This window comes from Dicentrarchus labrax, unplaced genomic scaffold (genome assembly GCF_905237075.1).
Source record: "Dicentrarchus labrax unplaced genomic scaffold, dlabrax2021, whole genome shotgun sequence".
NCBI lineage: Eukaryota > Metazoa > Chordata > Actinopteri > Moronidae > Dicentrarchus > Dicentrarchus labrax.
This window is the reverse complement of record NW_026136701.1, coordinates 21049565-21074471: the sequence shown is the minus strand read 5'-3', so window position 1 is coordinate 21074471 and position 24907 is coordinate 21049565. Positions and strand designations below refer to the sequence as shown.

At 39.7% G+C, this 24907-nt stretch overlaps 3 protein-coding genes across 10 annotated transcripts; 2 read left to right on the top strand and 1 right to left on the bottom strand.

Moving 5' to 3' along the window:
* Positions 1-407: 407 nt before the first annotated feature.
* pak1ip1 (PAK1 interacting protein 1) lies at positions 408-4283 on the top strand. The gene is made up of 10 exons (XM_051402607.1): positions 408-728; positions 1063-1225; positions 1843-1963; positions 2084-2158; positions 2255-2307; positions 2399-2544; positions 2865-2962; positions 3227-3326; positions 3664-3793; positions 3976-4283. Exons 1-10 carry the CDS (start codon positions 651-653, stop codon positions 4095-4097), a joined length of 1086 nt encoding a protein of 361 aa, XP_051258567.1. The 5' UTR covers positions 408-650; the 3' UTR covers positions 4098-4283.
* Positions 4284-5001: 718 nt separating this feature from the next.
* On the top strand, positions 5002-7123 carry LOC127364829 (transmembrane protein 14C-like). Of its 2 annotated transcripts, none has more exons than XM_051402610.1 (5): positions 5002-5061; positions 5213-5317; positions 6409-6510; positions 6592-6679; positions 6784-7123. In XM_051402610.1, the coding sequence occupies exons 2-5, from the start codon at positions 5242-5244 to the stop codon at positions 6839-6841; spliced, it is 324 nt and encodes a 107-aa protein (XP_051258570.1). In that variant the 5' UTR covers positions 5002-5061; positions 5213-5241; the 3' UTR covers positions 6842-7123. The 2 variants fall into 2 exon arrangements, with proteins under 2 accessions (XP_051258570.1, XP_051258571.1); XM_051402611.1 differs by having other exon boundaries at positions 5023-5061; positions 5216-5317.
* Positions 7094-16761, bottom strand: LOC127364740 (serine/threonine-protein kinase MAK-like). 7 transcript variants are annotated; one of them, XM_051402580.1, is made up of 14 exons: positions 15567-16761; positions 15132-15253; positions 14391-14473; positions 13987-14119; positions 12340-12511; positions 12009-12176; positions 10801-11139; positions 10512-10708; positions 10298-10419; positions 9737-9847; positions 8703-8777; positions 8444-8563; positions 7588-7683; positions 7094-7491 (listed from the first exon to the last, which is right to left on the bottom strand). In XM_051402580.1, exons 1-14 carry the CDS (start codon positions 15618-15620, stop codon positions 7346-7348), a joined length of 1938 nt encoding a protein of 645 aa, XP_051258540.1. In that variant the 5' UTR covers positions 15621-16761; the 3' UTR covers positions 7094-7345. The 7 variants fall into 7 exon arrangements, with proteins under 7 accessions (XP_051258540.1, XP_051258549.1, XP_051258564.1 ...); XM_051402589.1 differs by lacking the exon at positions 14391-14473 and adding an exon at positions 14895-14974 and having other exon boundaries at positions 7181-7491; XM_051402604.1 differs by lacking the exons at positions 15132-15253; positions 15567-16761 and adding an exon at positions 14895-14916 and having other exon boundaries at positions 7181-7491.
* Positions 16762-24907: the final 8146 nt, after the last annotated feature.

Genomic DNA, 24907 nt, shown 5'->3' with positions numbered 1-24907 from the left:
TAACTTCTGCACCCTCAGTTATAGCAGATTATTTAAAAATTAGGCTATTTTGCTGAAGACCGTTTCTCCGGACTGAAATGTCCTCTTAGGAAATAAAAAAAGATACAAAACTTACTGTTACAACAAGGGTTAGGATTTAGGGCTTTCTATCATTTATACATAGAAAGTTACTCAAAAACTCATTAATATTTAATTATTTAAACACATATTAGGGGATATAATTACTATAACGTAAACTGTAATGTTTGTGTCATTTAATTGCCAATTTAACTGCCAATTATAGGCTTTTCTTCAGACTGACCAATTTATTATATTTCAACATTTTTCAAAACATCTAATTATAAAAAGTGTCAATCAAGTTTTCACAACACCGGCTTTTATTTTGAAAAACCACCAGCTGGAAGGAACTAGACTTCTGCGCAAGCGCACTCGCTCCGCACGTTATTTTGGCGTTGTTAGCGGGTTAAATTCATGTTTCTATAGCTTCACCGCGCCGTTCACGTACGTTGTGTGTCATGTTTGTCTCCTATTGGACTGACAGTAGCTGTTTTTAGCTGTTGCTCGAACCGGGAGGCAGAATTCACGAAGAGAAAGCTGCAGTTTAAAGAAAGCGAAGTTAGCTTTAGCCCTCCGGAGCTACAAGAGGCAGCATGGCAGCTGTACTGGAGCTGGTTGCAGGGAGCTACGAGCAGGTCGCCTTTGGTTACCGGGTGAAAACCGAGGAGAGGGTAAGATGTAGAGATGTAGAGAGTTGTTTTGTGGTTGTGTGTGTATCTGTTAATATATGTGTTGTGTTTTCTGTTGTCTGGCACTTTAAGTTTAAGCTGAAACTGTCACTGGGACTGATGGGTAGTCCTACAGGGCAACAACCTGTGTGTGTGTGTGTGTGTGTGTGTGTGTGGTTTAAGTAGGATGATTAACCTCTGTTTTTATAACAGATTTGATCATTTCCCCCTCCTCAAACTCTCACTAAGGAACTTAAATCCTATGTTTCTGTTTGTTTCAGTGTTTATGTTTTTACTAAATGTGTATTTTTATTATTTTTTTTTTCTCCTCATCCAGGAGTGGACATCCAAGGCCAACTTCACACATCACGCTCACACAGCATCCATATCAGCCGTGGCAGCCAGTGAGAGGTTTGTGGTCACCGGTAGCAAAGATGAGACCATACAGCTGTACGACATGAAGAAGAGGGTTGAACACGGAGCTCTGCTGCATCATGACGGTGAGTCTCTTCTGTAGATCTTCTGTCTGACATCCAGTTATTATTATTACAGATTTAATGTGAAATATAGAACCGGTAGCTGTGGCTCTGTGGCCCTAAGATGTATGCTGTTATCCCCACAAGCGTTTTCCTTTTTTATGTATAAGACATAATTAATAATAAAGATATAGTTAAAAAAGAAAATATTCTAATATAGAAAAGTAACGTGAGAGTAGAATCAAAGTGTCACTCTTGAATGTTTTTGAAGTGAAAAGAGTTTCGTTTGAAAGTCTCAATAAAACAGAAATAATTACTCATCTTGTCCTCTATTACCTAAGAACTGAGTTGGCTGGTTGTTCTGGTTTTTAGTGTTTTTAGGGCTGAGAAATCTTGTTATTTATTCATTTATTTTGTGTTGAAATCAGGTTACTTTCCACCTTTTCTCCCATTATTTTAAAACTAGGTTCTCCTGACCTCTTTCTTCCTGTAGCAAACTGATTACTGCCTCCATGATTTGCAATTTGACATTTCTTTTAAGCTTGTTTCCTTTTTTACTAGTTGTGAAATGTATAAAAGATGTTAAAGACATTAGCTTCTGCTTCTGCACACCTGACCCAAACCTTCCCCGTGTTGCTCAGGCACCATCAACTGCCTGGAGTTTTACGGGTCGTCTCATTTGCTGAGCGGAGGAGAAGATGGACTCTTGTGTGTGTGGAGCACGAAGAAGTGGGAGTGTCTGAAATCCATCAGAGCTCACAAGTAAGCACGCACACACACACACGGAGAGAGAGAGAGAGGGTGAAAGAGGAGCTGCAGAAGCATTGAGATGGTTGCGTTTGAGTGATTCTTATCGTTGTTTAATCCTCTCGGTTCCCTCAGAGGTCCTGTCACATCGCTGTCCGTCCATCCATCTGGGAAACTTGCGCTTACAGTTGGGACAGATAAGACTCTCAGGTAAAAATTCACAGCTCTGCCTGAAAGTGTGTGAGGAAGATTAATGTTTTAATAGGGAATCTGAAACAAGTGTTTCCTCTTTTCTATCTCTTGTAGAACTTGGAATCTAATTAATGGACGATCGGCCTTCATCAAAAACATAAAACAGAGTAAGCCTCATGGACTGTTTAAGTTCTCTGAGAACTGAATATTATTCGTTTTTAAATGACTTCAACCTTTTTTTCTTTACACTTTAAACAGACGCACACATTGTCCGATGGTCTCCAGATGGGGATAAATATGTGGTTGTTGTGAATGACAAAGTGGACGTCTACAACCTGGAGACGGCCTCTGTGATTGCAACGATCACAAACCCCAAGAGGATCTCATCTGTGAAGTTCTTAAACGTGAGTTCACTCAGTAAAAGACTTACAAAGACGTTTCTGTGTATCTGTCATCACACCGAGATGTGACAGTAACTTTAGAATAAGTTTAAACCGATCAGAATTGACCCCCGCACACTGGAATAACTTTACTGTGATTTTATTTAAGTTAGTCCAGTGTGCAGTGGTCAGTTTTAATTTCTTACTACATGGTCCTCTGTCCTACCAGCACCTGACTGTTGTTGGCAGTGCATGGGGAGTTTTGTTTACAAGTTACATTAATAATAATAATAATAATAATAATAATATATTAAATAGATGTTGTTATCCTGCTTGTTTTTCAGAACTCCATCCTGGCCGTCGCAGGAGACGATGAAATCGTGAGGTTATGTGACACGGGAAAAGAGAAATGGGTGTGTGAGTTTAAGGCTCATGAAACAAGGTAAATTTATAGTGTTTTTATTACCTCACAGATCCACCACCACGTATGTCTCAACGATATTTAGTGCAGCTGTTTTCAGTGTGTATTTAAACTGTTTTGTGAAAATATTTCTGATGCCGAGAAGAGAGGTGCACTTGTCTTTGTAAGAATTAAATAACTAGCTGATATTTTGCAGTATATTGTATATGTAAGTGTTTATTATAGTTCTCGTGTCATATTTGGTGAAAAGTAAGTGAACACAACGGCGTCCTTTTGTGATTTCAGAGTAAAAGCAGTTGACAGTTTCATTATGGAGGATTACTGCGTGATGGTGACGGCTTCAAACGACGGATTCATCAAAATGTGGAAGCTTCATCTAAAAGAGGCACGTTTTTAACTTCTTCATGAGTGTGTGTGTGTGTGTGTGTGTGTGTGTGTGTGTGTGTGTGTGTGTGTGTGTGTGAGATCTCAGTGTTAACTGAATTCCTCAGACATTTACATGAGCAGCGACAGTTTTTAAAAATAACCTTTCCCTTATTGTCTTTACCTGTTGGCGTATATACTTACCAAAGCAGAATAATAAAGGTCTTTTTAAAGGCAATAATAACTCATATGAGATATATGAGACAATAAAACTTTCTGTTAAAGAAAGAATAAAGTTATATAAGCAAGTCTGTTAAAGAATGAAAGATCCAACAACGTACTGTCTTGCTGTCCAACAGGAGCTGGAATCTCCCACTCTCCTCGTGGAAGTGAACACATCGGCCAGACTGACGTGCCTCGCTGTGTGGAAACCTTCGGCCCTGCAGCAGATCGCTGAGGAACCAGCAGCTGAGGCAACAACATCTGAAGGTAGTTCGGATTCACTTCATCATCATGTTATTAGAGATATTTGAGCTACAGTCGTTAGCGGGTATACTGAGGTCATTTTGGTCTTTCTTTTAAGTTTTCATGTTGATGAGGATGCACTGTGGGTGGTTTCTGACAGTCTAGATCAACAGAGCTGATGTGTCTATGTTTGCTTCTGTCCACAGAACTCGCTCGGGAGCTTTTGAAGACGAAGAGAGTGCGAATTGCAACGGAAGAAGTCATCCTAGAAGATGAGAGCAAACCCAAAAAGAAGAAAAAGGCTGGTGGAAAATCGAGCGAGAAATAATAAACACGTTTTATTATTGGTGGACTGTTTTATATCTGGACTTGTTTGTGCACATGTGCATTCTGCAGGTGATAAACTGCAGTTTTTTTTGGACAGATTTTATGAATATAGTTGCTGTCGACGCTGAAAAGAAGAAAAGACAAATGGAAAATGAGATGGGCAACAATAAAAATGTTTTATAATCCATTTATATCTGATGTTATATTGTCAAGCGTGTATTTACTCACGGTTACCACAGGGAGGTGATAAAGCATGGCTGCTCATTGTGTTTTTTGAAGGATGTATTTGGTCTCTTTGTGGAAAGATATTTATGAAGCATCACTTTCTTCCTTTGACAATGTTGGAAACAGACAAGATCTCGTTAACTAAAATAATAATTACAGCTCAAATATGTGTTTTTCTTCTTGTTTCCTCCAGTTGGATGTTTGAGCTTCACTGTGCAGAATGATGTCTGTGCAGAGTTTGACTCTAGAAGGATGTTTTCACATTCATCTGCAGAAAGTGGGAAGTTTCTCTGAGCTCGTTAAAAATCAGATTTTTTAGCAGTGTGATTTGTGACATCACAAATAGTCTGGAGGTCCGTCCTGGTCCAGTCTGAAACTTATACAAGTGTGATGTAGAAGCTTGAAGCCACCAGTGCACAGACACTGAAAACTGACTTTACAGTGATGCAGGAGACATTTTGTGTCCAGCAGGAAAACTTGAGATATTAAAAAAATTAGCATATTCATAGATTTTGGCATTTTTAATGAGGTCGAACGAGTAGGTGCCTTTTTTTTTTTTTTTTTAAAGGATTTTAATGTAGAAATGTACTTCAAATACACATTATTATTCAAAGCAAACAGAAAAAGAGTATTTATGTCTGGAGTTTGAACCATTACAGACTTTTATTTTGAAATGAAACCGGAAATTATGTAACCACGTCGCGGTGACGTGGTGCTATCGGAAACGTAACAAAGTTCAGGTATGATTGTTTGTTGTCATTTCTAGTGCGTTGGATGTTTGTATTTGGACAGTAAAACGATTGACAGTACATTTTCTAACTGTTGAGATGTTGTGGTAAATATATTGTTATTAATAATAATAATAATAATAATGATAATGTCGTACTCCAGCAGCAGCAGTCAGTTTCTGAGCTGTGGACATGGCTGTAGACTGGATTGGGTTCAGTTATGCTGTTCTGGTGTCTGCAGGAGGAATTATAGGCTTTGTGAAAGCAGGTAGGAGAGACACCGACCGGTTAATATGTGTTAGCCACTGATTATTGGGGTTGGATGTTCGTGTGATTGGTTGTAACTATATAAAAAAGGTTAAAATACTCACAGTAAATCAGAATTATTAAGTGAAAGGGGAATACTAAGATGTTTTATTTAAAGATCCCCTCCGGATATGTATTAAAGGTGCAGTGTGTAACATGTAGGAGGATCTATTGACCTACGGGGGCAAACAATACTCCACCTCTGGCCCCAAAACAACCACAGAAAGACACCTTTAAAAACACCCAAATACACTGGAGTCATTAACATAAAGAAATACAGACAACCAAGAGATTAAGACAATCAGAAGACACAAAGTAACACCAGTAATCCCCACTCTAAATGATTATATGATTAATAATACATTATTATTGTGGCTAATTAACGTTAAAGTCGTCTATGTGCAGCCAATTTTAGATTTTTATACATTACTGGTTAGTTTTTAGTAAAGCACTGCAACATATTACGTACAGTACTTAAGTAAATGTACTTTTATTATTATTTTCCACCACTGTTGGGTTTCCCCCTTTCAGGACAATAAAGTTAACATTGAAGATGTTACAGAACAGATCCGGTACCATAAGAATCAAAGAGCGGGTTCAACCCTTGAGTACGAGGCAGATGTACCAGTTTATCCACAGTGGGTAGCATCAATAGACCAGAATGCAATGCAACCACAAGACACGATGTCACCGAGATTTCACAGTAGATTATTATTGTACTTAAAGCTCCACCTGTGCTAAGCTGCCAGTTTATTATACAGGTACGGTCTAATACGACAGTAAATCCTCCCTGCATGAATATTCATCTTCAGCTTTGTGCTCCTTTAGTTGGTTTAGGTTTGTGGTGCAGTTTAATTTCTAATATTTGATATAAATGAGGTGGACAAAATATATGAAACACTTCTCAGTATAAAGTAGTTTGAAAGTTTAATCAGCACATCTCTCAAACATTATAACCTTCATGAATGTACCTAATAAACCGGATAATCTACAAATTTAATTAACTTAATTTCAAAATAAAACCGAAAGAATAATCTGTTTCCTTCCCCCCAGGCAGCAGCACCTCTCTGGTCGCAGGGCTCCTGTTTGGCCTTCTGGCTGCAGTCGGCGCTTATCTGGCATCTCAAAATCCCAAGAATGTCTGGCTTTCACTAGGTGAGCAAGTTTAAGTTTGTTAAACGGTGACAGTCCAACTGCAGCTTCCACAAACAAATGACAACGACTGTTTCCCTCCAGGCACCGCGGGAACTCTGTCCGTGGTGATGGGACTGAGGTTTCTCAACTCCTGGAAGTTCATGCCAGCTGGTTTAATGACTTTAACAAGGTAATACACATTTCTTTATATATTTGACTTTAATTCTGACTGTTTCTGGGATAAACATTCACAATATTCTGCAACCGTATCCTGATATATATGTTGTTTTTCAGTCTACTGATGCTGCTGAAGATCATCGCTGGAATGTCGAAGAAAACTCATAAATCTTAAAAATATCTCGATATACTTTTCTGTGTGTCTGTACATATTCTTGAGCAAACAAAATCTAATTTGTGCTCCATTATAACGTCCATTCACAAACATTCCTTTGGTATATTTTCTATTACAGACTGGTTTTGTATAAAAAAAGAACTATATAAGATATGTGACTGTAACTGATCTGTCTGTCTTTTATACAGTTTGATGATGTTTTTTAGTTTGTAAATGTATTTCTGTTTGCTGTAAAGTAATAACTTCACCCACTTTAATTAAAAAAATAACTTCTTTATTTAATCATATAGTCTATTATTTAAAAAAAGAAAGAAAATACTGACAGTAGAAGTCATAGGATACTTTTACAACACTGAACAATATTTAATAGCGTGGCAAATGTAACAACAGACTCGCAGGAAACGTTTGTACAGTGTTGGCAGCATCAAACACTAAAGTCTGTATTTCCTGGCAAAAGTGCAGTGGGGGATTTTTCCCATGAGTCACTGGTGGTGCAGAGCTGCGCTATTGGTGGCCTCCGTATTTGGCGCTCCAGTCTACCCGTCCGTGCACTGGCTGGATGTTTGTGCTCTTTGAAAACTTCCCTGTAACGCTGGCGCTGGACCCAGGCATCTGAGGGTTCAGAGATCTGCTCCTCCTCCCTTCGCACTCTGGGGATATCATCGTGAGAGAGGAGGGAAGTGTTTAGGCTATACTCGGGAGGGGGGAAAGTGACATGTACCTGCTCGTACTCTGATTATTTTTACCTTCTTTTGAGAGCAACAGTTTATTTAAGGAGGTCTTGCTCTTGGCCGGTTTGATTTTAGAGTCGACTCTGAGATCAGCAGCAGATGACAGATCAACTAGAAGATTCACAGAAAGAAAAGTTGGGGTAAATATCATCAGATCAGGGTTTGATAGCCAAGTAAGTTTTACAGTAAGTAAAACTAAACTAAAAACTAGCTGTGAAAAAACATTTTAGTTAAAATTGAAATAAAAATAAAAGCTAGACTTTAGAGAACGATAGTGTACTTACAAAATTAACTAAAAAAACAAATATACAGGAAATGTCTTTAGTTTAGGAGGCATTAGTGCTGTTTATTGAGACTTTTTCAGAGTCTACAGAACTCTGAGTTAATGTGTTTGTACTTATTCTGAACTTCTTCAGTCTTGCCCCTGATGAATAACCCCCATATTGTAATAAAAACACATAAAACTGACACTGAAACTAATAAAATCTAAACTCAAACTGAGCAAACCCCACTCTGGAAACTAACTGAAACTACACTGAATCGAAAACAAACCCTTAACCTTAATGAAATAAACATAAAAACTAATGAAGGAATACAAAACTATACACTGGTATAGCTTCTACAATCCTCTCAGACTCTTCTATCTTTAAGGGAGGTACTGACTCAAACTCCAGGGGGCGTGTTGTTAAAGTACGACTGAAGAAAAAGAAGTGCTGCTTGTGACTTGAACAAAGTGCGCTCGAGACACAAAGAGTTTCCAGCACCGTCAAAGACCTGGACCTGATTGGTACCAAGCAACACTGAATCAAGAACATCTGACTCAACCATTATTGTGTCTGAAAACATAATAAAGTCCTCTGTTGTGACTCACTAGCAGAGGTGCCTCCTATCGGTGCCAGCGTTATCCGCTGTCTGGCTGCTCCTGTTTCACTCTTCTGAAAAGGTGATGTGTATGTCTTGGTGGTGTTGTTGGAGTTGCTCATGAAGGAGTCTGGAAGGGACAATGAAAAGTATCACATAAAACAATTAATTATACTCCAGGTCCATGTTCATTCTCACACATTAACTTGTGTCTTTGTGTCAAATAACCACCTGTAAGTCTGTGAACTGCTGCTAAATCTGAAAGATACCTTTGTTTAGATCAAGATCCTCCAGGGTCTTTTCTTGTAGAGGCTGCTTATCGGTTAGTTTAGGAAGACTAATGTCTAAAAACCACAACACAGAAAGAAAAAAATGATTAAGGTGAGTGAAGGAGAGGAAAACAGCTACAGAACACAACGTATTTGAAGCATACTTTGAGTTTTTTCCAGTCTTGAATGGACATTGGGTTTAATTTAGCTCCGGCTGCTTCTTATGTGACGGGTGACTCATATATAAAAGGTTTCTTCTTTTTCAGCACAGAAGAAAAACAAATAGTTTAGCATGTTACTTTAATGCTTTTTTCATCAGGAATCGTTTCTAACTTTGTAGAGCTCACGCGTTGACGTGTAGCTTTAAGACTTGAGTCAAAGCGTGTGTTCAAATAGTTAGAAGCATTTTTTTTTTACTGCTTGAAATATGAGATGGGATTTTGTTTTGGTGCATCAGGTCAGAAAGATCAGAAAACTTACTCAGTGATACATCAACATATGTTGCTTAAAGTACCACAGAGTAGAAATACCTTTAATAAAGTCAGGCATTCAAAATGTATTAGCATCAAAATATACTTAAAATATCAAAAGTAGAATTGCTCATTTCAGAATAATGTATATTATTGGATTATAATTATTGATGCATTAATGTTTACGTGACTTTAAGTATGCAGCTGGAGGTGGACTCAACTTGAATTACTGTATAGTTTTGTTTTAATAATCTGAACCTGTAAAGTAACCAAAGCTTTAAAATCAATGTAGTGGAGTAAAATATCTAAATATCTGCCTCTGAAATGTAATTATTTATGATGAATTACAAAATATAACTGCTGTTTGAGTGAGCAACCCTTATATCAGTGGACAGTTACAGGATAGGAAATAAATAGTATTTCTATTAACATTTTTAAGGCAAAGAAAAATGATACTTGTACTTTTTGTGTTGTTTTTGCATCTAAAGTTCTTATTTAAACAGTAAACTCTTCATATCCAGACTCTAAACTACAGATAAACTTGTGTCCTGACGTCTGTCCTACCTTTATGCAGAGGGAACTCCAGGCCCTGTCCTCTGGTTAAACACGAGCCGCCCCACAGGTTCCTGCCGACCACCTGGCTTCCTACTGAGGAGTTGTTTTTTGGATTTACGCCTGAAATGAACAAACAAGCTCAGAATGAACTCACTGTACCTGAACCCACACACCAATTTGCCCATGTCTGATGGAACAATGCCATATTTAGATATAGCACCTACAGTGTGTGGAAAGCACAGTATATGTGCATGATCAGAGTTTGTTGAAACAAACATCAAACTTGTGTAGTTTGTACAAAGTGATCCAGCAGAAAGTTTTTAAAGGTCCAGTGTTTAACAATCAGGAGGATCTATCGGCAGACACTGGTCCTTTAACTAATGTGATATGTTGATATTTAGTTAAGTATTTAGATTAAATTGTAGATTAATTGTCTATGTTGGTCTTCTTTCACTGCTTTTAATTCTCACATAAGTCTATAACTTATTTCTTTCACCCCTTAATTTGTCTCAGACTTTTCTGTGTTATTAGTGGTTTGTTTGCAACATAAATGTGATCCTTGTTTCTCACCTGGCAGGTATCTGGACTGGCGGAGGTAGTGCTGCTTTGCAGACAAGGCGGTGGAGTCAGCTCTGTTCAGCCCACTGTTGCTCGGCAGCTTTGATTCTTTATTATTCTTTGACTCCACAGATCTAGACAAAAACGTATAATGGTATTTATTTATTTTTTTACAAAACTGGGATGACAACGTAAAATCTTTTACATGAAAATAAAGAGGTCTAACCGACAGCTGGACTCATCCAGCGTCCTGTCCTTCAGAGAGCTGATGGTGGGTTTTTTGGAGATGGACACTCCAGCGTCTGCATCCTCACTATCGTCCCAGCTGTCGACGGACTTGAAAGACGTCTGACCCCATCGTCGACGTCCTGTCCTCACTCCACTCGTGCTATTTTCTGCTCCTGTGGGAGCTGCTCTTGTAGGCTTTAAAATGAACATACAATATATTATAAAAGAAAGCTCTGTAAGCCCAGAGTTGGTACCATTCTGACATGTAGAACCTGAGTGATACCTACAGCCTGCCAGCTCATCGGTTGCCTTTTTTTCACCAGGCTGAGAGGTTCCTGCTGCCTCTCTGGCAGCGTGGTGACGCGCATTGCTTGCTTTGTGCTTGGCTCCTTGTTGTCCTGAGGTAGGGAGATCTGTTGAAGGGGCTGGTGGAGAGATTGGCAGCAGGTCTGCAGCTCTGCCTGAGTCCTACTTGGCTCACTGGGTTCTAGGTCCATCTTACAGAGGGACAGAGGCTCTGTCTCTGCGGCCGCCTCAGACATCTTTGTCTGAGTCCTGTGCTGCTCCGAGTACTTGAGAGGAGCACCGAGCGCCTGGCCGACATGGAAGTATGGATACCGTAGAGCCTGGAACACAAACAAAGGTTTCAAAGAAGAAGATTCAGAGAACATATTGATTATAGGACGAATATACATAAAATATGATACCATGAACTATATCAAAATAAAAGTGTAGACAAGAAGTAGAAACAAGGCCTTGAGTTCTTGTTCCTATAATAATAATAATAATAATAATAATAATAATAACTTTATTTGTATAGCACTTTTAAAAACATGGTTTACAAAGTGCTTTGACAGAACACAGCAAGAATACAATTTACAATTACAAAGGAAAATAAAATAAATTGCATGAAATAGTTGAAATAACAAGTAATGATACAAATTAATGAAGTAGGTGAAATAATAGAGATGGAGAAAAATAAAGTAGGTGAAATAAGAGAAATGGAATAAATAAAATAAGTAGAACAGAACTCAAAGATGGTTGGAGTAAAAATAAACGACCACATCACATAAAGGCAAGTCTATTAAAATGGGTTTTAAGAAGTGATTTAAAAGAATTTATAATGGTGGATTATCATGTTTAATATATCTTGTAAAGGGTTATTGAGACAAACACCAAACACACTGTGTCTGTCTCACATTGAATGAAGTCCGTGGACGTGCACTGCCTCAGTAGTACATCCAGATGCCAGGTTTGGCATTACAGTAACTGCCAAGGTAAGCTGATTGATTCCCACTTGGGCCTCCCACGCTAAAAATAGATGCACTTAAGGTACTCAAAGGTCCTCAAGATAAAAGCATTCACCGAAAGGACTTGTGTTACTCTGCAAACACTGTCACCTCAACATAAGTTGGTTTGTCTTTACTCTAATCTTTGTAAATTTTGTGTTTATTCCAACCAAAACATGTTAAAACACAACAGGTTTTGAATGTACCTGAGCAGCACTTGGTCTTTTCTCAGGGTCCCACTGCAGCATGTCTTTCATCAGTGCGATGGCCTCGTTGCTGGCGTTGGGGATCAGGGATCTGAGGCTGGTGGGGACACACTTTGGGAAGCGGAAGTTCATCGAGGTGGCCAGGTTGTAGCCTTCAGGCCAGTCCGTCTGATGTGGTGGAAAAACCAGAGGAAACAACCAATGAGTCCTCTGTGAGTTTTTTGTGCGTCTACATTTGCAACCGGTGTCTCACAAAAGGAGTAAAAGTGTGTTTTTAACGGTGACAGTGGTCCAATCAGAGAGGGCGTCACCATAATTTATAACGGTTCACCTTCTTCAGCGTTCCCAGCACCTGACAGATCTTGAAGATCTCGTCCACCTCGCTGTTGCCAGGGAACAGCGGTCTGAGTGTGTACAGCTCCGCAATGATGCATCCCACGGCCCAGATGTCGATGGGCGAGCTGTAGGAGTTCGACTTCAGCAGAACCTCTGGGGCTCGGTACCTGTCATAATAACACAGGAGGATATTTGTGGAACATTTGCAGGTAGCGATTGAACTCTTTTTTTGTTAAGTTTTTGCTGTTTTCATTTACTATTTCTTGCTCAATAAACAAAAACTCCCAACAAGTTTAATTTGTGTCATCTCATCTTACAGAATAGTTGTTTGTGCCTCTTACCAGCAACTAATAAGAGCTATATATATATATATATATATATATATATATATATAAAGTAGCCATACACAGAGCATTGGTCTGATTTGTACAGGTTTTAAGACATCTGGGATATCTGCTTTTACCCCAATAAAATGGAAGTGAGTGTTTGCTTTGTTTACGATGCTCACAACATTTATGAATTGCATTTAAAGAATTAAAGAATCAAGTCTTTTTCCAGAAACCATGTCCTGCTTGCTGTGGAGGACCTACAGACCTCCCCATGAACAATTTCATTGAAACTATTGTTATTTTATTGATAAAATATCCAATATTGCCTAAAATGTGGCATCGGGTATCGACAAGTATGCGTGTCTCTGCACCAGTCTGATATCAGATCATTTATTAGCCCTGAAACGGGACCCTGCTGCTTCCCAGCGGTGTGCGGCTGCTCGCCTATTTTTTCCCAGGATAGCCAAGTCATGACTGACAAGCAAACACTTCTAGTCAGCACCACAAAGCAAACTCCTGTTCAGTTCCACTTTAAAGTTATCTGCCTAGTTAAAAGATGTGAGTGAGAAAATATTTTTTTTTGTTTTTTTAATTTGGGTAATCCAATTTTTTAGGAAAAAACACTTTTACATATTTTTGATTGATACATTTCTAATCTTTTTATGACACAAATCACAGAACCACAATGACACAGTATAATTTTACGTGTTATTTTGTTAACAGAAACGTTAACATTAAAGTTGATAGTAGTATAAGTAGTAAATTAAAGTCAAAGTTTGTCTTCTTCTTTCTATCGACTGAACGGATTTACTTTTCTCTAGTTGGTATAAATTTAATCTAAGAGTCTTTTTAAAGGTCCACTGTGTATCATTTACGAGGCTCTATAGGCAGAAATTGAATATAATACTCATAGGTATGTTTTCATTAGTGTATAATCACCTGAAAATAACAATCGTTATGTTGTTGTTACCTTAGAATGAGACGTTTTTATCTACAGATGCTGTGGGTCGCCTTCTGTGGAGGGACAAACCAAACACTGGCTACTAGATAAGGTCGTTTAACACTTTTCTGGTGTTTCGCGGCCTCCGTAGTTTCTCCTACACGCTTGGAAGGGGAGGGTGAAGTGAGGGAATTGCAATCTACAACTACACCACTAGACGCCACTAAATCCTACACACTGGACCTTGGAGTCACGTGCTATGTCATATTTACAGCAGGTCGGACTACAGACCGACAACATCCATCAGATGTTGTTTCATCTACAGGAAGTACTCGTGCATTGTACTCTGATACTGTAAATAAATGAGTCTCACCATCTTGTGGACACATAATCAGTGTAAGGTGGCTGCGAGCGGATTTCTCTTGCTAGTCCAAAATCAGCAATCTTAACCAGCTCGGGGCCCATGCAGAGCAAGTTCTCCGGTTTCATATCACGATGGAAATACCCTGAAAAACACGAGACAGTCAAATAAACCTGCGCTGACGCTGGATTTTCATTATTTTCTACTACTGGAACAACCACCACCACTGAACTACTCATAACGACAAGACTCTCTACTGATGCACGTCCAAATTTGATGTTTGGTTTGATTTTTTTTTTCTTCCTGAAACACAGAGTTAAAACATCTCTGATAAAAATAGAGATGTTTTAAGCACAGTCAAGCCAAGCCTTTAAGGAAATTTAAAGGAAAAGAGAAAGACAGGAGGAGTCTCTTACCGTGCTTATGCACAAATGCTAAGCCAGACAATACTTGGAACAGAATGTTCCTTATCTCATTTTCAGAAAACATCTTATCTTCCCTGGCAGCGGCAAAGCGGTAAAAGACAAAAGAAAGAAAGAGGGGATAAAGAAAAAAACACTATGCAAACAATCATGCCTTATTGAAGTGGGAATGACACCAGCACCCACCAGCACTAAAAAAACAGTGCTGACTTTTATTTTTCCTGAGAAGAAAAACTTGTTCAGCTAAGCTGTGGTACCACTCACACCTCCTCTTCTCACTGAGGAAACAGGAGAAGTGAGTCATTTATGGCTGCGACGCCTGATGTCTTATCAGCCGTCCAGCGTTCGTACACTTTTCAAGTTTAGATATGTTGTTTTCTGTTTGCTCAATTACGACCTCTTTATCCCAAGACAGAGCGGACGGCATGATAACACAGCATTTTATGAGACAGAAAAGGAAGCAGAGTTCAGTTTTTTCTTCAGTCTGTAGTCACCTACCATGTTTATGAATAAAGGACAGTCCCTGTAATATCTGAAATGTCATGTTTCTGACGACTGACTCAGGGAACAACTTGTTTCTGTAAAAACGAAGACCGACACATGATGACTCAATCTGACCCAAATAATTCTCACATTCCCAATGGTGACAAAGACACACTGCAGCATTATATCACAGAAATAACTCGGCGTACACAGCTGCTGCTCAAAGGCCTGTCAATAAATGTGCGTTCTTACCTTTCTTTCATGAGCTGATAGAGGTTTTCTTTCATATACTCAAAGACAAAGTAGAGGTAGTCATTTTCTCTGATGACTTCCCTCAGTTTCACCACATTGGCATGGTTCAGCTTCTTCAGTGACTGACAGCACAAAGTATTTAGGAGACACGTACAACGTTATTAAGACATCATCATCATAAACATCATTAAGAATCGACTCATTATGTAAATAAATGACCTAAAATGCCTGAAAACTCTGTCTGAAATTAGATTTTTCACTCAAATATGACTATTATTGGCATTTTAGACACAATTTGCTGTCCTAGCAGTTACATATTGCAAAAAAAATGGCAGGATTTTACAAGTGGAATCAATTAATTAAATAATAATTATTATTTGCTTATATTCTGTATCAACTTGTGGAGATTTCTTGTCTGACTACAATGACTCTCACCTTCACCTCTCTTAGATTCAAACACTCATCCCAAGAATAAAACTTCCTTTTCATCCTGTTGACAAAAGAAACAAACAGATTTACATGACTATATGTATTAATGTTCACATTTTAAGATCTCCCAGACCTCTAAATCACAACTTTTAGTCTGTTTATCAGGTTATAATATCTATACTGTGTATTAAAACTTATATTAGACTAAGTAACAAAAGTTTTTTTCACACATACACTGCGAGAAGACATTTCTCTCTTTTACAGGCTCACTTGTTATTCAGGCTAATCACAAAATTGATGTGAGTGATCCTGGTTTACTCCTGTTTTTATTATTGTGCAGTAATTAGAATTTTCATTCAATACACATGTTGAAAACCGCTGCATAAAAGCTACTGTAAAAGCTTTCTTCATGGTGATTATTCGCTCCAAAAGCATCAATGTTGTACTCATAATAGTAAAAACAGCGTCCGGCTCAACGCTGCTATTTCTAAATTGAAATGTCTTACATGTGCGTCCTGTTTTAACCTCCCATTCTTACCGCTGGAGACTTTCATATTACATTTCCCATACTCCAGGGGCAACACTGTGCGGTGTACTTTCACTCCTTTCACTGTCATCGGTAGTATCGGCTTGCACTATAACCTTACATTTACAAACAGTACCTGGCGGAGCCTCGTGAAGCATTCATTATTAATCTCTTGCCAAAGACGTGTTCTTAAACAGCTCATCCTTAAAATGTGGTCTACAGTCAGGGCACAGAATTAAAAACGCCGTTTACCATCCTGGTAAAATATGGACAAAGTTGCTGAAAAAACAATCAATTGAGTGGCTGGTTAACATTTGACCATTCACTAGTCTAAAATATAGGCAAATAAGGAAGTTATGACAACACAATATATAGTATATTACTACCACTAATAATAATAGTAAAACTACTTCTGTTGACCTTCAAAATTATCCTAAACCTGCAAAACTGCTTACACATGATGCACATTGACCTAAAACTTTTGATTCTAAATTACAACACTTCTTCTTTTTCTTGTGAGGACGCAACATGCTTATGAGTCTAGAGCCTTGAAGCACCTTACAGCAGTCACTCAGGGTTTAATCCGCTTAAAGTTTCCAGACAAAACAACACAGCATGCTCACTGGAGCTACACACACACACACACACACACACACACACACACACACACACACACCCTCTTTATGGCCACCAGCTCCCCAGTGTCATTGCTCTTGCCCAGTAGCACGCTGCCATACGTGCCGTCCCCCAGCTGCTTCAGCGTGGTGTAGCGGTTCATCGTCCACAGAGAGCCCTGCCTCTCCTTCACCGAGGAACCTTGACAGTCCCACACAGGCCAACAGTTGGTCATTGTAAGCACAGTAACATCCCTCTCACAGATCAACGACTTCAACGGCTATCCTGCTCTAGCCTGCCGCTACTGTGAGGAAGGCTTTTTACTCTAGAAAACGCAGAAATAATACATGAGCGTTGATCCTTTACCTTTACTCCCTGCAGATTGGTGATGAAGGGTGGAGGTTTACCTGGCGAAGGAGAGCGGAAAAGTGACGCTGTCTGGATCCTGCCTGTCGCCCTGTGTCTCACCTATCCTGAGCTAAGCTTTGACGGTGGACAGAGGAGGGCTGATCCCCTGCGAGGGGGGGAGTGGATTAAAGTTGACATGTGATTAAGAATGTGTGCCAGGGCTCGAAGGAGGACCTGGAGACATGGTTTTAACTTCTCAAGTTTGAAAGTAGGACCCTAGTGACACATTTGTGCTTCGTAAGGTGGGATTGAGTTTGTGATCTTTTGAACTAAGACTGTATTCATGAATTTGTGATCCAGAAACAGACGGTTTTGCCTGCCTTTGTCTAACACTGATCACATATACTGTAGGTGAGCCAGGTGTCTTGAGACATCTGTGAATATCAGTTTGTCATTTCAGGATGAGGCTCGCCGCCCCTACGCTGTCGACCCTGATTTTATTCTTCTTCTATATCCAATTAACCCCCATGAACCAGCAGACAGGACGTAAGAGCACACCTTGGCCCGACTTTAACTAATTAGGGCCAGTGTATTACTGACATAATAGTAGGTTAGAGGGGTCAAACTAATCAGGAGTACTCAGGGTGGTACCACTTTCTAATAAGTTACCCTTTATAATGGGGTTATAAGTTGTAACTTAGAGGTTTATTAATAGTTTTAAAATAAATGTGTATGCAATGCACATAAATACACATCATTTAAGGATGTGTACCTATGTTATTGCCATTACATGAATTTATTGGTTATAGTTTCTGTTTTTGTCTCTGTGTCACTGTTTTACTTTTATTTTTGGGGTCATAAGCCACCTTTTGTTGTTATCTCCATCTCACCAGCACAATCGTTCTTCATCTATTAATCAAACTGTACTAATTTAAGACCTAAAATGACAACAGATGATTCACAACCTGGCAACCCAACACATGTTCTTATAAATGACTTATAACTGATCTAATAACCCTTAGTAAAAACAATATATTGAGAATATATAGACTTTATAAACCCTTTATAAGGGGTGAATTAATAGAAATTGGTAGATTTTGGATTAGGGTTGTGGTTTTTAATGCATAACCTGATAGCATCTGCTTAAAAACAACCCAATTATACCTGAAATCTGACGTTTTTCTATGTATTTCCTATTAAAAAAAGGATTTTGATGATGACTAACACCGTTTATAACATCACAAACTTCAAAATGTTGATGCTAAACTGAGCTTTTACACCCTCTCATACACTATCTAACCATTTCACCTCGGGGTCTGAATACTTTAACATATATAATATAGCTATTTAACTCTCTAACATTAGTTAGTTAGCAGACAACAAGTGAACTAACCTGCTATTAAAGGGTGACGTTAAACACTAGAGAAAGCTAGAGAGCAGTAAAAGCTAACATCGACCTCCTGTCCAGCCCTATAATTCTCAACCTTACAATCTAACACACAGTTTTATATATGTTTAATAAATATTATACCAAACATAAGTCAGACCTGAGTAAAGTATACCTACCATAGGAGACATTTTCCGTACTGATGAAGATGACACGGTGATGCTGCCAGCCTTGTCCGTTTCCAAGGGCGGCTTCCTGTCTCCTAGGCAACGCAGAGATCCTACAAAATAAAATTAAACCCCCCAAAAAATTTGTCTTATAATATACAACACATGGCAGACCAGTATATGAAATAAATGTATATATTATATTATTTATATGTTTTTAAAATATCTTAAATATCATATATTTAAAATATAACAGTTACTTACATATATTATATACTTTTTCTTTAAAGCTGACATAACAATCTCACCACCAGGTCCATTTAGTGGCGTCATTACAATTAGGGCTGCACAGTTAACCCGACTATTATTGAAATTGAAGAGCTGTAATGTTTTGATGAAGGTAAAATGTGTGACAAAGCAGCATTATAATGAATTACTGTAGTGCTGCAGAATACAAATCTACAAATCTTGTTCTCCAGCTTTAAGAAAACATACAAAGTCCAATTTATCATGATTTAAATTATTTTTTGGGTGTATAATTTCAATTTGTGGTGCAAAAATGATAATTCCCACATAATCATGAATGGCAATATCTGTCAAAGTAATTGCAATATGATGTTTTAACCATATCATGCAGCCCTAATTACAATTTCTATATATTTTGTCTGTGCCAGCTGAAAGGTTGAGATTTAAAGTCATTCTTAAAAAATATTACCAAAAATATGTGGATAAAATATTGTAAAAAATACAAATATAAAGTTGAAGGAACATTTATTTCCAAATTAACAATAGAAATATGTCTTACAGAACTTATGACACTCAAAATATCATGCACGTAATATAGTGCAAAAACTACTTCAGTAAGTCACAAGTAGTGAGTGTAATTTCAAACTCCTTGTGTAAACCTTGGCAAGAAAACAAATAAGTGTACTTTCCAAAATATCCTCTTATCTTTTAACTTAAACATGTAAACATCAACCACAGTAACATAAGAATATAAGTAGGTAAGTTTATTATAAAATAGTCCAGTCACTTTGGCACTTCATGGTACCTTATGAAGCAGTTGCGTTCGGCATTGAGGCACAGGTGGACCTTACAGACCCTGCAGAGCTGTTTGACCTCAAGATGTGCCCCTTCCTGCTGCAGCGCTTGCAGGTCTGACCAGTGGTGTAGACAAGGGCGTAGAAAAGGGACAGGTACAACCACACAAAATCATGTGCGGTATGGCTACGGTGTCCGCATACAGGAACATCTACAGAGGTGCTGAGGCTTCCTAGAGCTGCTGAGCTCTTTCGGTGGCGAGACATGACTTGCCTCTGGGTGATGGCTGACCTGAACACCTGGATCCTGAAGTTCTTCAGTGACAGGCCATCCACAGCAAGAGCCTTGCAGTCCCACTTGTTGCTGACCGAGGCATTTGTGAGGCTGACATCAATTGCATATGCAAACAGCCGCATGTACAAACTCTTGGATTTCATGGGGCTACGGTAGAGTTGGACCAGCATGTCAATCTTGTCAGTTACCCCCATGTTGGAATTGTAGCTTTTGGTGGCAGCAGGGCAGCACACTTCCTCCTTCCACTTGGTCTCACTGCAGTACCAGTGGACTGAGGACATGAGCTCCACTCCAATGTCTGTCGATGGCAGAGTGACAACCTTGTTGTCCTTCCACCTGAGGGCCAGGATCCCATCGTCACTTGTGATGCAGCTGCAGGTACCCCAAGGAAGAGCCTTTTTCTTCATCTCCTTGATGGACTTGAGTAGAGGCTTCCCTATTCTGTTATCTCTGGCTGTCCCTGTATACCTGTAGTTCTTGTCCTTGAGGTACTGCACAAACTCCCGGCTGGTGAAGAAGTTGTCTGAAAAGAAGGCTGTGGTGGTAGATGTGGACATAGTGCTGAATAGGATGGAGACCATCTGGCTGGTGGCACCCAAGGCTTCTTGTTCAGGCGTGAGAGAGATGCCATGAGCCTCCAACATAGACATTCATGTCATGAATGAAGCTGTCCTCAGAAGCTCTAGCAACAGTTTGAAACCCAATTGTCTGGCTTGTTCTTGATGTACTGCCTCAGGTTACCAGCTGTCTTGCATTTGTAGGCAACTATGACTTCATCCACAGGTTGCTTGGGCCTTTGTGGCTCACTCCTGAAGGCAGTATTCAGGAAGCTGAACAGTGGCCGGATCTTGAAGAATCGGTCGACAGTGCCATGGATCTGAGTGTTGTCATTGAAGTGGACAAGCTTCTTTATCAGCCTGAACCTCTTAGATGACATTAGGTTTGCAACTTGAGGGACCCTGGTGTCCAATGTGCAGAAGTCATCAACATAGGGAAGCTCAGCAAGCAAGCTCTGATGTAGATCAGAACATGATGACACTTACCCAAAAATAAAACCCAATAAACCCATTGAATAGTATATGTGCTGTAATTTGAATTTGTACAGAGCAAAAACGAGTGCAGAGATATCTGTAGACCTGTTCTGATGATGGAAAACAGAATCTGTTGAAGTTTGAATGAATACATTCTGCATGCTGCTAATGTCTGTGTGTCCATTACTGTGATTTTAAAAAAAATGTTGGCAGGGAGAAATAAGTAAAGTAATAATATTCCTTTTGAAAAGAGTAATAAAGTAATTTTCCATTATTATGAATAGAAATAAGTCTAGAAGAAGATGGCTGAAGAAACCCTTTGACATGATGATATTTCTCATTTATTTGAATATGTAACACTTCTATCCTTTACTTAACAGCTACAGAAATATGACCTTCCTCTCATTTATTTGGATATTTTCATATAAGAAAATTCTTTTTCAGTCACAAAACAAAACACATTCTACTTTACTGATTGTAAACCGACAATTACAATGTTTATATCATAGTAAATTATACCATAATGACTTTTTTGTATCTCGAGCGTTCACTGCATTAACTCCCTGCTAGGTATCACCTGCTAACGTCAGTCAATAATTGTGTTTCAGGTCCGTCAGGGCGTGCTGCAGTCGAGTCGTGCTCCAGCACTTCACGTGTACATTACCCCACACAAATGTCATGAAAATCACTAGATTATTGCCAAATAAGGCTTGTCATTGTGTTCAGGAAGGGACTCTTATCAGACCAATTGTTTATTCTTCTATTATTTTTATTTAGTTTATTAATGTTTTTTTTTTCCTTTGATGGATATTAATAGCTGAAGAGATAGATAGATAGATAGATAGATAGATAGATAGATAGATAGATAGATAGATAGATAGATAGATAGAGAGAGAGAGAGAGAGAGAGAGAGAGAGAGAGAGATAGAGAGAGAGAGATTGGATTCAGTTGGATTCGTTTTTTAAACGTGGGAAACCGAAGCTTCTCGGAGAAAACCCACAGCAACACGGTGAGCACTCTGTACTCCTCACAGCAAAGGGGGTCAAAGGCCGGAATTGAACTCTCACCTTATAGTTGCAAGGCCACAGTGTTAAACACTGAGGCACCTGTGTGGCCCTATGACACCTGATGTCAATTCAAATTTAGACCGTACCGCTTATACAATTATTTACAGAGAGACCCAACAATTCCCACCATGAGCAAGCACTTGGCGACAGCGGCAAGGAAAAACTTCCTTTTAAGAGGCAGAAACCTCGGACAGACCCCGGCTGTAGGTGGGTGGCCGTCTGCCTCGACCAGTTGGGCACTTCTTGCTTCTTGGGCAAGATCATCAGATGTAAAGTTTTACCACCACCAAAGCCTCTCGGAGTAAAACCGATGTCATTTCAGTTAGTACATGTGTGTCGTAACTGCCAAAGATTACTCTTTGCGTCCAGAGCGGGCAGTGTGAGGCTCAACTAGGATCTATGATAACCTGTGAGATGAAAAACTCTGGTTCCTCTGTGCAACAGACGACATCTGAGGGTAGTAGCACAGAGCGATTTTTTTTCATTAAGGTTTAAAATGTGGGCGAACCGAAGCCTCTCGGAGTAAACCCTATGTCATTTAAGTTACTACGCGTGTATTTTTGTCTGTGTTTTTCCTAACCACCACCTCGAACCCGCCAAAGATTACTGTTAGCGTCCAAAGCGGGCGGTGAATGGCTTGGTCACGGTCTTTAAGAGTCGTGAGACAAATCTGTTCATGCCGGTCTTTTCATGTGGCGTCACTAGATGCTGTTGCTGCTTGGGCCCTAGTAATAATAATAACATTAGCAGTGGGGGTTAACCAGGAACTCTGGTTCCTGTGAGCGACCAGACAAACTCTGAGGCTAGTAGCACAGAGCGATCCACCAGACTTTTAGTTTTGTTGGTACTTAGGTTTTTTTTCATTAAGGTTTAAAATGTGGGCGAACCGAAGCCTCTCGGAGTAAACCCTATGTCATTTCAGTTACTACGCGTGTATTTTTGAGTGTGTTTGTTCTAACGCCTTGAAACCGCCAAAGATTACTCTTTGTGTCCAAAGCGTACTTAGCTTTTTTTCATTAAGGTTTAAAATGTGGGCGAACCGAAGCCTCTCGGAGTAAACCCTATGTCATTTCAGTTACTACGCGTGTATTTCTGTGTGCGTTTGTCCTAACGCCTTGAAACCGCCAAAGATTACTCTTTGTGTCCAAAGCGTACTTAGGTTTTTTTTCATTAAGATTTAAATGTGGGCGAACCGAAGCCTCTCGGAGTAAACCCTATGCTATTTCAGTTACTATGCGTGTCCTAACCACCACCTCGAACCCGCCAAAGATTACTCTTTGCGTCCAAAGCAGGCGGTGAATGGCTTGGCCACGGTCTTTAAGAGACGTGAAAAGAAGCTGTTCCCGCCAGTCTTCTTCTCTGGCATCACCAGATGGTTCTTAATTGTCTCAGTTATGTATCTGTAAATAGATACATCCCGGGACAGCAGGCACATCTGCAAGATCCCTGCATCACCTGTCTTCTTGCACAACTCTTTGCGCACCGCCTTGGCCACCCTTTTGATATGATGGCCGCTTGGCTTGACAGCAACGTTAGATCCTGCCATCTGTTCCCAAAGCAACTTCCCCAGTGTCCCGCTGATGTTTTCAATGTCTATGCAAGTCAGACTAACGTTTAAATGTTTCTGACTTTCCATGACTTTTTGAAAAAGTGCAACTGCCATGACCTTGCAGCTCATTTCGTTCCACTGATGGGCTGTTGTTGCTGCAGTCTCACCTACAGCTTCACCAGCCTCATCTCTGATAGCTGACACGACGGACTGAATGGAGGTGGAAGATGGTTCTTCTACAACCACAATCAAAGTGTCACCAGACTCATCTCGGCTTGGTGACTTGCCGGACTGAATGGGGGTGGAAGGGGATTCTACTATATCCACCAAAGTGTCACCAGACACATTTCGGCTTGGTGCCTTGATGGACTGAATCGGAGTGGAACGTGGTTCTGGTTCAACAACCAACGTGTCACCAGCCTTAATACTTACAACGACCTCAGGAGCAATAGAAGCTGATCCTGACCCAGGTGTCACACAGCCACTTTCTATGACTGAGGGGACCTGTGTGGGCGATCGCCTGCTGATTACCCCCCTGATTTCCTTCACAGCCAGACTTGCGTGGTCCCGTTTCTTCTTGTGGAGCTTTAGCTGCTGGTTGAGCCAGTTTCGTATCTTCCTCATAAAGCTGTCAACTTCTCCCTGTACCTCATACCTGAACTCCAAAGAGGGGTCCTGCTCGAGATGCTGTGAGACAATATCCCCGAGTTCAATTGCGGCCATGCTGTGTTGTCCACTGGATATTGCCTCTGCTAATCTCTCGTCTTCGGTGCCTTTATTTATGTCCTCTGGATTTAATGAAATGATGGTCTTCACCACCAGATCAGCCTCCTCCATTAGATGGCTCAGAGACCTCTTTTCTTCCAAGACGCAATTATACTTACGCCTCAGTTTTGTCACTAGGCCGAGTAGTGACCCCATGGCAAATTTTACCGCAAAAAACGCCTTAAGTTTATCTCCCACTGTTTTCCAATAGGATAACTTTACAGATTCAGCCACTGATTCCGGCAGTGAACCATCTGATTCGATTTTAAGGTCTTCAATTATTTGTTTGACTATTGAAGAAGCCATCTCGTCTGTGTCCTCAGAGGAGCTGGACTCAAACACTTGACATTCTTCATCTGAAATATTAACATTATAACTAATTGGTGTAATGCTTTTTGCCTGTTCTTCCAGGATATTTTTCACAGCTTCCGTTGTTTCAAAGATGAAGCTCGTTATTGGCAGAATGTCCGTCTCATCCACAAAGGGAACTACGGGGGTCTGTGAAGACTCCCCGGTTTCAATTGGCGTGGTGCCCTCCTCACCTGTACAGTTCTTCA

Coding starts and splice junctions, on each gene's coding strand:
- pak1ip1 (XM_051402607.1), top strand. CDS start 651: ATGGCAGCTGTACTGGAGCTGGTTGCAGGGAGCTACGAGCAGGTCGCC. Junction 2,963..3,226: donor TTTAAGGCTCATGAAACAAG/GTAAATTTATAG, acceptor TTGTGATTTCAG/AGTAAAAGCAGTTGACAGTT. Junction 3,327..3,663: donor GGAAGCTTCATCTAAAAGAG/GCACGTTTTTAA, acceptor GCTGTCCAACAG/GAGCTGGAATCTCCCACTCT.
- LOC127364829 (XM_051402610.1), top strand. CDS start 5,242: ATGGCTGTAGACTGGATTGGGTTCAGTTATGCTGTTCTGGTGTCTGCA. Junction 5,318..6,408: donor TATAGGCTTTGTGAAAGCAG/GTAGGAGAGACA, acceptor CCTTCCCCCCAG/GCAGCAGCACCTCTCTGGTC. Junction 6,680..6,783: donor GGTTTAATGACTTTAACAAG/GTAATACACATT, acceptor GTTGTTTTTCAG/TCTACTGATGCTGCTGAAGA.
- LOC127364740 (XM_051402580.1), bottom strand. CDS start 15,620: ATGAAAAGGAAGTTTTATTCTTGGGATGAGTGTTTGAATCTAAGAGAG. Junction 10,709..10,800: donor AACCGATGAGCTGGCAGGCT/GTAGGTATCACT, acceptor TTCATTTTAAAG/CCTACAAGAGCAGCTCCCAC. Junction 10,420..10,511: donor CTGGATGAGTCCAGCTGTCG/GTTAGACCTCTT, acceptor GTTTTTGTCTAG/ATCTGTGGAGTCAAAGAATA.